Here is a 12,017-nt window from a genome sequence, read left to right as displayed (position 1 = left end):
ACGCTCTTAGGTTGTCAGTAATTCTAGCACGATTAGAGTGACTAGATTGTGGGCTACACGACTTTACAAAATATTTACAAAAATAAAATAAAAATTTCTTTTGCATCATAAAAAGAATTTTGCATAAAATAGACTTAAACAACAGCTTTTACATGAAAATCAAAGAATTTTTCTAGGAAAATTTATAGAAGTCCACGGCTAGTTACTCGGATTGAGGTTAATGATTGCCTTTTATAGATTGTCGGGCTGATAACTTTTGTTCAAGATCGGGAAACATACAGTCCAGCTCTGAGCCCCCACTTCTACCAATGTCTTACACCTAGTTCTGGTCTTTCATGCGTGACTAAGTATTTCTTTTTCTTGTGATTTCTACGACTCATTTTTCTGATTTTCGTGCCAGATTTTCTCGTCTTGTTTATTTTTCTTGCAAGTTTAGCGTGACTAAGTATTTCTTTTTCTTGTGATTTCTACGACTCATTTTTCTGATTTTCGTGCCAGATTTTCTCGTCTTGTTTATTTTTCTTGCAAGTTTATTTAAATCTACTGCAAATCATACTATGCTTGCAATATTAATCACGCAACAGTAGCAGATGCCCAGGTACGCTTTTACAGTTTATCTACAGCATTTTACTTTTAAAAATATTTTTATTTACCTGTAATTTGCTTATTTTACATGCAAAATCAAAACTGAAATAAAACAAAATTTAACATTGACACCAAAACCGTGTAATATAAATCACCAATCTCAAACACTTAACCCTGAAGCCATCACTACAACAAAAGCTTGGAGTCAACTTTATGGGCAGCACGACGAGGAGCTTGGATCGAGCAACAAGAGGATATTCTTCAGCATTATCTCTTCCTAGCATAATAACAACTCATAAGACTTCGAGGTAGTTTAACCAGTCCGACGTAAATCCTCACCCTTTTTAGGCTCTTGTACAATCATGTTGTGTAGCGTAAGTCCTAACTCGCCTTAGGTTTTGAGATTGTCGTGTGGTACGACACAAACCTTCTTATCTTTGCGGGCTATTTGCATAATCGGATATCATGCAAATGTAAGTCCCAAACAATAAAATTGACAGGATTTAACACTAAAATAACAACCATTCTAAAACACAACCACACAGTAGGATAGTTTGGGAGGTCACTGAGGATTCCCCTCAGGATCTGTGACGTCCCATACCCTTTACTTCCTTTGGACTCCTGAAAATAACAGTTCTTATTTAAACCACTCTCATTTGTTTTTCCACGTCCTACCGTGAAAACCTAAACCTAGAATTCTTGAAGACTAGAACCACTGATCATTATTGAGAGTTTTCTCAAGTGACTCCCGTCATTTGGGATGTAATGAACTATAGAGACTTGCCTCTATAGGGAACTTGGAACCAGGTAAAATAAACTCTATTTAATTTTTGTATTAAATATGAGAACTTGTCGGTCACACATAAAAATGTTCGCAGACTAAACGGATGTCACAAATATCTTAGTCTGCAGGATTAGGCCTATCGTCAAATTCTACACTTATTTTTTGGAATATGTAATACTCAAGGTACCAGACACAATTATGCAAACTCTTAGATCAATGAGATCCATTCAGTCTCATTTTCTAAAAAATTAAAACACGACTTTCATAATCTAAAATATATACCTTATATTTAAATTAAAATTTTGAAATCATATTTTCAAAATCCATCGAAAAGTTAACCGACATACACAATTGATCGCCATATATATTTTGAAAAAAATACTTCTAGATAAAAGCCTAGTGATGAGATATGAATCATCAAATACTAATAACTAGGTAATGCTACATAAGTACAGTCACTGCATTCACCAAAGCATCAATAATCTCTTCTCTTAATTGTAATATCTCCTCGACGTCTTTTCCATCAGAAGTTTTGTACTCGGTCATCCTAAAGTCATCTTCTTGCACCGAAAGTCCGACTTGATGTTGGTTAGCTTTCTCAAACATTTAGGTATGATAATCATCTAAGACCTTGAAATCATTATCATCTCAGGATGGATTCTTTCGTATAAAATTTTGGAGTGCAGTTATTGCAACAATTATTTTTACCTATTTTTTTAAAGAATACTTAGGCATATCTTGGAGTATGACCAACTTCTTCCATACACCAATTGCTCGCTCGATGACACTGCATAATGACAAGAGTTTTTTTGTTAATGAGCTCATTCCTCTCTTTAAACACGTGGGCGTTGCGCTCGAAGTCAGGAAGGTGATATCCAGTGTCGGGAAAATAGCTTTAAAAAACCTCATTGCAGTGAGTATCCTGAATCAACGAGATAATATTTTCCTGAATAACGACATCATTAGTGGATTAGTTCAAATGGAAATATAATAGTGATGTATTAGTTAAATGCATCAACCTTGTAGAGACAAAATTTGTATTCGGGCTGCAGGGTTGCAAATTTAAATATTTTGTTGTTGTGTGCACTTCCTTTCCAATTATTCATCAATAATGTAAAACATATGTTGAAATCACATACTGCTAACATATTCTAATTAGCATCCGCACACCTTCCGATATAGGCTATCTTTTCCTTATTCTTTACGCGTTTGTTAACACGCTTACCATCATTTGCTTCGATGCGGCCCTTTTTATAAAAAAAATGTCACAAAATGTGCTATTTATAAATTTTCTTTAATATATTAAAATACAAATAAAGAGTGAAATCCATACCTTGAACAACGACATGTACTTCAGATCGCTATGGATTTCTCGAGGTGTTTGAGAAAAAGATGTCCGTAGTCATTTTAACCAAACAGTCAACCCCAACGTGGAAATACCAGCTGATCGTCTATGTAGAGTGTTGGAAATGCTTAAAAGCAACATGAATGGACTCATTGTGCGACAAAATGAAAAACATGATAGCTAGGGCTTCTCAGATGTAAAGCAAGCGTGAAGATCCATGCAAACCATATTTGAATTACAGTTCATCTAATAAATCACAAAATATAACTTTCGACATCCGTAACATGTTGTGAATCCGGTTGGATGAGCTTCCATTTGATCACCAACCCATTTGTCACCCACAGATGACGATGACACACAAGGTGTCTTATAAATATGTCTCAAGTAGTACTAATGAATCAGTTAAACTGCGCTGATAATGACTGTCTCTTTCTCAACTATATTTACAATCTCCTCTTCATTTAGTGGCTTCATTTGTCTGAAAGAATAATGTTAAGCTTATTTCAAAATAACATGTTATTCTCAATGCATGTAAATGCTTAACTTAGGCGCAATGAAAATAGTTTAACTATGAAAATCCACAAATAATGAAATGTCATAAATAATACACACTAAATGTCAAATACTACAAATATTCACTATGATATAGTAGCAACAAGTAATAAAAACAGAGGTGCATGTCATCTATTTATTCTTACTCTATAAAAAATAACTGAGATAAGAAATCCTTTGTTCGAGGAGTAGCGTGAAGAAATCCTTTCGCTTGTTTCGTTTCTCAAGAGTTTTACGGCAAATAAGGGGCATGCCATTTAAAATTTTGGAATTGAGTTGAGTAGCTTGACAACATCTATCATTGTTGGGTATGCATGTAGAGCAGTGCGGGCACTTGAAGGGATACTGATGCAATTTGTCTCTAGCTGTGATATCTGCTGAGATAAATGAGCTTCCCCAACTTTAATTTTTTTTCCCTTTTTTTGTCGAGGGTGCAGGTCGCTTGGAGTGACTGGACTCCCCCTGGTCTCTTTCATCTAGTTGTTCCTCGTAGACTTTATTGGAATGAACACTTTCGGGCTCATCCAAATTAGGGGTGGGCTCTTCTATTGTAGGCCAGACATTAACGCCCGTTGTTACAACACCGATGAACATAATATCTAACTTCTCCCCCAACTCCAGATTAATGCCAACAAATCTGGTTTTTTTTGCATTTCGGTAAACTTACAATTGATAAACTTCTAAGAAACATAATTTTAAAGTAAGTAATATTGAATGTAAGATTTTTTACTTACTGAAATTTTTTATTGCCACCACTCCTCAGGTGTATCAACTGTTTTTCTAATAGGGTCTCATTCTAAACCAATGGTTGCTCTGTTTAGCTTCTTCACAACTTCTAGTCCTTAATTTGATCTCATTTATTTTTCAGCTGAGTTTTATCATACAGTCTACCAATTTTTCTTTGAAAGTGTTTCGTTATATTTTGACAACCTTCCGTATTGAAATGTGTGGTTGATTTATTGCCCTTTTTTACTTCCCTCAATCATAAATCACAGAAAATTATTTTCATCTGCCTATCCCAAATAGCGGGTATTCCACATTTTTTTGTTTGCTCATCTGATATGCAAGTAAAAAAAGAAATGGATCAACATAATTTGGCATGTAAAACAACAATACATTAAAAGAAAATAAAAATGTGGCAAAAACGAATTAAAAATATAGAGCTCTGAATCAAAGCATAATATCAAGAATAGCTCCATCCAGGATCACCAATTATGTTCTCTATGCATAAAGACCAGACAGGATCAACATAATTTGACACGTAAAACAACAATACATTAAGAGAAAATAAAAACGAGGCAAAAGCGAATTAAAAGTATAGAGCTTTGAATCAAAGCATAATATCAAAAATAGCTCCATCCAGGATCACCAATTGTGTTCTCTAGGCATAAGGACCAGACAATATTTGTGTCAAATTAGCATGACCGTTTTTTTAATATTCATAATTGGTAATTGGTTAAACTTTTTGTGTCAAAAATAGCTCCATCCAGGATCACCAATTGTGTTCTCTAGGCATAAGGACCAGACAATATTTGTGTCAAATTAGCATGACCGTTTTTTTAATATTCATAATTGGTAATTGGTTAAACTTTTTGTTCAATTTTTTTCTATCACCGTTCTACTTAACATTTCACTAGAAATGTGAAATGTGCCCAGCAAATCACACTCTGAATGTCTCACCGTAAACAGAAACAAAAAACTAACGGTTCCACAAACCATCCGAAGTAATAAGATCATATAAATCTTGAGAATCATGCCCGATAAGTTAACGACATTTATTCCACCTCAACATATCTCAATATGGATAGATATATAAGTACTGCTTAACAGTTTCTTTGAGAAATTTTGTTGGTCATTTGCTTGCTCGTCTCTTTAATGTAGAGTAACATTTTAGGGGGAGAATATTGATCACTGCTTTTTTTTAGTTTTTCTGAAGTTTTTATAGAAGAAATTCCATATGCTTTGGTGCAAAGTTGAAGTTTATAGGATAAATAAGTTAATAATATCTATACTTATCCTGCTTAACCAGTGTAAGCTATGAAATGAAATATATCTATGAGCATCGATCATCTATTTCTTTCAAATTTTTTTGTGTATTTATTTTGCGTATGCATGCACTGATGCAAACCCGATGATTACATGCCAAATAAGATATCAATAACCAATTTTTTGCTTCTATCACGCTAGCTAAATTGGGTCCTCGAGCGAATTATTAGAGCTCAATGAGATCTCTTAACCAAATAAGAGTCCATCCATAATCACCATTTTCTCAAATCGACTACCTTTGAACGTGCTCTCTAGCAACAAGTTAGTATCTGTGGGAAAAACATTCTTTAAAATTTACAACTGGTGATTGATTGAGCTCTTTGATAGTTATTTTCCATAATGACTCTAAATAACAGTTGAATGCCATCCTCAATTGATATTTTATCTGACATATAACCTCAGTGAATACATATGTATGATAAATACACGTAAAATTCTGAAAGAAATAGAAGACTAATGCTCATATATATTTCATTCTATAACTTATATTGGGTGATCAGAATTAGGATAACTGCTGCGAACTTATTACTCATGCACGCTTCAACTTTACTTCAAAACATAACCACATATTTTTCATTCCTTAAAAATGTATTAAAACTAAAAAAATAAAGCATTGCTCAATAGTCGTCCCCCAAACTATTTTTCTACACTAAAGAGGGACAGAACTTTCTCAGAACTAAATCCACCGATAAAATTTCCCATAGAAACTATAAAACAATGCTCATGTATCTCTGCACAACATACATACTAAAAATTCTGAAATAAACGTATTAATAATGCTTATATATATTTCATTTCATAGCTTATACTGTTTGATAAGGATAGGTGAAGATGTTCCAAATTATCTATTATGCAAATTTTAACTTCGCGTCAAAGCGCATGCAATTCTATTTTTAAAAGTCTCAGAAACATAAAAAATAAGAAAGATTGCTCAATATTTCTCCCTCAAATGTTACTCTACACTGAGGAAGAGGCAAAAACAAGCAATTTGACCAACAAAAATTCTCAGAGATATGGTAAAAAAATTAACAAAAAAATTCTGAAATAATATGGTAACAATGCTCATATATATTTCATTCCATTGCTTCTACTGGTTGATCGGAACAGGTAAAGATGTCGTTAACTCATCCATCATGCAAACTTCAACTTTTCAACAAAGTATATACAATTATATTTTTAAAAGTTTCAGAAAAACTAAAAAAAAGGAAAGAGCTAAACATTATCCCCTCAAAATGTTATTCTATATTTACAAGTAGGTAAAAGCAAACAATTCGACCAACAAATTTTATGAGAAAATGTAAAACAGTGTTTATATAACTATGAAAAAAATAAACAAAAAAATTCTCAAAGAAATTGATGAATAATGCTCATATATATTTTATTCTATAACTTCTATTGGTTGATTAAGATAGGTAAATATACTGATAACTTATATATCATGCAAATTTCAACTTTGCATCAAATCATATGCAATTACATTTATAAAATAGTTTCAGAAAAACTAAAAAAAGATACAGTGCTCAACATTCTCTCCTCAAAATACTACTCTACACTGAAGAAGAGACAAAAATAAGCAAATTGGCCAACAAAAATTCTCAGAGAAACTATAAAACAATGCTCATATATCCAAGTAGAAAAAACACAAAAAAATGTTAAAGAAACAAATGAACAACGCTCACATATATTTTATTCCATAGCTTTTACTGGTTGATCAGGATAGATATAAATGTCACTAACTTATCTATCATGTAAACTTCAACTTTGAAACAAAACATATGCAATTTCATTTATAAAGTCTCTGAAAAACTAAAAATAGGAAGCAATGCTCAACATTCTTCCCCCAAAATGTTACTCTATATTGAAGAGGAGGCAATAATAAGCAATTCGATAAGTAAAATCAGTGCATGCATATGTAATAGAAGTTCACAAAGAATTTTTAAAGAAGCAGATGTACAATGCTCTTATATGTTTCTTTCCAAATCTTCTATTGGTTGATCAGAATAAAGATAAATGCCGCTAACTTATCTATAATGCAAAGTTCAACTTTGCATCAAAACATGTGCAATTTTATTTATAATTGTCTCTCAGATACTTAAAAATGAAATTCTTAAAGAAAAAAATGAACAATGTTCATATACATTTCATTCTATAATTTCTATTGGTTGATCATGATAAGTATTGATGCTGCTAGCTTATCTATCATGTAAACTATAACTCTGCATGAAAGCATATGTAATTCCATTTGTAATGAATTTCATATACTAAAAAAAATTATTTCTTAAAGCAACAAATCAACAATGTTCATATATATTTTATTTCATAGCTTTTGCCGGTTGATCAGGATAAGTATAGATGCTGCTAACATATATATTATGCAAATTTTAACTTTACATCAAGACTTACGCAATTCCATTTATAAAATGATCTCATATACTAAAAAAAGAAGCATTGCTCAACATTCTCCCCGAAAATGTTACTTAACTTTGTAGAGAAGGCAAATGCAAGAAAATCAACTAACTAATATCAGTGCAAACATATATAGAATAAGTCCACAAAGTATTTTTAAAGAAATAGATGTACAATGCTCATATATATTTCATTCCATTAATTCTACTGGTTGATCAGGATAACTTTAGATAATGCTAACTCATCTGCTTTATAAACTTCAAATTTGCATTTAAACATATATAATCTCATTAGCAAATACTATAACGAAAGGAAAAAAACAAAGAGGTGGTCTCCCCTTAAATTGTTTATCTACACATATGCATAGGAAAGAACAAGCAAATCGATTATCAAACATCACTGGATGCATATACATGACAAACAATTTCACAGAAGAAAATAGAGAAACACAGAGGTAAGCAACAAATAAGCAATGGGAAAAATCCATAAAGGAGAAAATTTCACTTGAGATAGGTAGCCAATCGACGGAGCCGACAACGGAGGGAGGGGAGTAGAACCGGGCTGCAGTCCTAACGACACGGTTGACAAATGAGGAGAGGGGCGAGGGGTACATGCGAGGATAGAAGTGGGATTACCGGAAATTTGAAGGGCCAGCGATGTCAAAGGCCCCTCGCAACAGAGCTCCAGCCGCAGAATACTGTCCCATCCTTCCGTTTTAGCGTTCGACGAAATGCAGCCCCCATCCGCGAATCACACAAAAATAAAAGGTTCCCAAATGCGACTTCTCTGGTTCTGAAACTCATAAGCCGCAAAAATGGCCTCCCAAATAGGGCCTTAATGATAGGCTAAGGTATTACAAAGCTTCGGTTAGCTATCATGAATGATTTAGAGGGGGTGCTGCATGGAGACAATTGTTTTTTGAAATTATGCTAGGAATTTAATCTCTAAATGTGAATTTGTAAAATTGTATTGTTTAAATCCTCAAATTTTTTTTTTCAGAATTTATTCAAAGTTTGTTCGAAAATCTGCCCTTCAAATCCTTTGTTATTCAAATTTTTTCCTTCTTATCTTATTCTAGATTGATCTACTTTCATTTACATATTTTTAATAATAAAATTTTTGGATGGATGAATGCATTCTGGGAGACAATAAGATCTATGCTCAGTGTTGATGGGAGCAGCCACCAATTGTTCTTGGTCTGTGGTTAGGAAGCTTTGAATACGGTAAATTGTGCAATGACTATTGCTGGTGAGATATGTGACCGTTGGAGAAAGAATCAATGAGGATGGAGTTAAATTGGAGAAATGTGATAATCCATGACTAAATGAATCATATATGAATAGTCATGTGATTATCTTATATATATATATATATATATATATATATATAATTTTCCTTTTATTGGATGATTTGAGTTTTACCAACGATAAATTTGAGAGGGAAATATTTATATCCCATTTTTCTTTGAACTCATGAAACATCTCTCTACACTAAATATGTCTTTTATTTTATATCTTTTTTTGCAATGTTTTATTTTTCTCATTTTTTTTTCCATTTCTCTCACTTAAATTATTTCCCCTAACATTCTGTACATTATAAGTCAGGTCTTTTATGAAATCTACGAGAGGCTTATCGTGTTAGTGGTAAATTGTTGGAATACCTTTGAATGCCATTCAGAAGATGATCTTATCAATCTATATACCTCTTTCCAAATCCTCATTTAGCATTTGCATTAGGAAGTAGCACTACTCTGAGTTTTGCATCATCAAACGCCAGTGGATTGTTTGGGCTGCTTTTATTGTAGTAGTTTTTAATGCGAGTATCACAAACTAGATGTGAAAAAATAGCTCCAAAGCCCTTGGGGATTGTTTACTGGCTTCTTGTAGCTTCGACTTAGAATGTGCTTGGGAGGTGGAAGGCAATTATAACTTCATAAATTGTATGTCTTGGGAATGAAGATTGTGCTTGAATTTTCCACATTTTTACGTTTTATGTGTTTTCTTTTTTTCAAACTTAAACTTTATGTAGTAAAACATTTAGCTTGCATGTTTTTCTCTTAAATTCTGGTGAATCTGGAAAGGCAAAATTGCACCTGTGCCGTACGCATAGGATGCATATAGTCTGCCAAAATGCCTTGATTTAATTTTCATTAACATGCATTGTTATTTACAGAGCCCCTTTCATATCAAAACTAAAAAGGTTTCTGTTCTTATTCTTGGTCTGCAGATTGTGCAAAGCGGGACCCAGATGTGAATGAGGTAATGGAAAAGGATTTTACAGACCTTCTTGCAGAGGAACTGAAGCTGAAGGAGGCTTTGGCCATTGATGCTCAGCAGCGTGCTGATGTAGCTTTACTCGAAGCTAAGAAATTGGCATCTCAATATCAAAAAGAAGCTGACAAATGCAATTCAGGGATGGATACCTGCGAGGAAGCGAGGGAAAGAGCCGAGTTTATGCTATCAGAACAAAAGAAATTGACTGCAATATGGGAGATGAGGGCACGACAAAGAGGATGGAAACCAAAAATACGTTCTTGAAGAAGGTAATGGTAGATGCCATAATACTTAATATTATTCTCGGTTTATCACACGATCTTGATTTGAAGCAATTAGTCAGTTATATCCAAGTTTACTCCTCGAAGAGGATGCTACAGACTAAGGGTTATTAGGCATTATTTGATGGAGAAGTATTGCATCATCCATTTCATAGTTATGTTGAAATAGAAATTAAATTTTGATTTCACTGAGAGCTTGTAATATGTTATTGTTAACCGTTATTATTTTCAACGAAAATCTGAGATGAATGTTTGTGGTTTTTAGATAATAAATTTACTTAGCTGTCTTCAATGCTGTTGAGAAATTAAGGGCAAAGAAAAATAGGAATCAACACAAATCTCGAAGAACACGCCGAGATTTATGAGGTTCGACAAAGATGCCTACATCCTCGGGAGTAGAGCGGCGACTTATTTTCAATATTCAGAAAAGAATACAGAATATAAGATTCAAAATCCCCAAAGACTTGAGACTCACCTAGGGTTACAAACATGACTATATATATAATCCTATAGTACAATATGTAATTACTTAAATTGCCCCAGTACCAAACAACGGGGTGTTGTCTCCGCACCCCCAACCCACATAATAAAACTCCCCCGATTGGACAGATCCTTCGCTCCGCTCTGCTCATGGGCTCCGCTCCAGCATCTGTTCCATTTATGGTATATGAGCCGTACCTAACAAGTGCATTAATTCATCATAAGTGGATGAGAGAAATTTCTGTGGAATTTGACCTAAATGGTCTGAATTTATTGAAGCGGGTCTAGCTCCTGACTTAACAGTAATACTTTTTCTATTTGTATGAATAATACTTGCCCTTATTTACTTTTGTCCATTGTAGCTGATCGGGAGAGACACACCATCACATTGTTTTCCTTTTTGATTCTCACTCTTTCTTCATAGTTTCTTCTCTCTCTCTTCATTAGCACTCTCATCTTTATTCCTCCTCTTATCACACTTACTTGTGTAACACTGTTTTTTTTACCCAGGAAGAGCGAGGGCAGGGCCTAATTCAATAAAATAAAAAAGCAAAGATGCACCCTAAAATACACACACTTTAAACCTTTGGCCAAAAATCAAAATACCAGAAAATACTAGGGAAGCAAAATACATTAAGCAAAGGGCATTAAGAACATAGGAAAACAACAATGAACAAACTATTGGGATGGGCTTGGATAAAAGAATTGGAGGTTAAGCGAGTATCTCTATCAGTGTAGAATCGTTTTAACATGGAATGAACAGCAACACTATGAACATAAATCCTTGTGGCCCAGAGCCCGCACTAAAAAACTAAGTTAGTGATGAGAAACAAGATAACTAATTCGAGCTATGTAACACTGATAGGCTGTATTAAGAGGTTGAAGGTGTAATAACTGGAAAAAAAAAGTAGATGAATTTCGAAATGACACTGACAGTACGAATAAAACCGTCAAGACAGTTTCATTAGTAGGAGACAAACGTCTCCTTCAAACCAAAAGAGAGTAGGGAGAGGGTGCGAGCGAGGACAGTGTGACACAGAGATGAGGGCTTGCAGGCATGCAAGCTTGTTTGTGCGAGTGTCAAAGCCGAAGTCGAGCCTGGATTGCTCTTGTTTGGGTGAACAACGACAATCAAGTGAGAATAAGAAATATGAGGTGAGGCCTGCATGCGACTCGTGCTAGGATGGCGACACAACATTGTTGACATTGAAGTTGAAGGGAAGAAATGCTTTGAGTGTGCGATGTGTGATGATCGTCGCCTACGA

The 12,017-nt window shown here is 34.0% G+C and overlaps 1 protein-coding gene across 2 annotated transcripts in view; it reads left to right on the top strand.

Annotated features, from left to right (window-relative positions):
* The window catches only part of LOC110037351, a 24,326-nt gene extending 13,873 nt beyond the window's left edge, over positions 1 to 10,453 (top strand). For both annotated transcript variants that reach the window (XM_020741989.1, XM_020741980.1), the window contains one exon: positions 9,945 to 10,453. In XM_020741989.1, the coding sequence (XP_020597648.1) occupies positions 9,945 to 10,255 (311 nt within the window). In that variant the 3' untranslated portion in view covers positions 10,256 to 10,453. The remainder of the gene's footprint in view (positions 1 to 9,944) is intronic.
* Positions 10,454 to 12,017: the final 1,564 nt, after the last annotated feature.

The sequence above is a fragment of the Phalaenopsis equestris genome, unplaced genomic scaffold (genome assembly GCF_001263595.1).
Source record: "Phalaenopsis equestris unplaced genomic scaffold, ASM126359v1 Scaffold000002, whole genome shotgun sequence".
NCBI classification, from domain to species: Eukaryota; Viridiplantae; Streptophyta; class Magnoliopsida; order Asparagales; family Orchidaceae; genus Phalaenopsis; species Phalaenopsis equestris.
The sequence above is the reverse complement of the archived record's forward strand: the minus strand, read 5'-3'. Positions and strand labels throughout refer to the sequence as shown.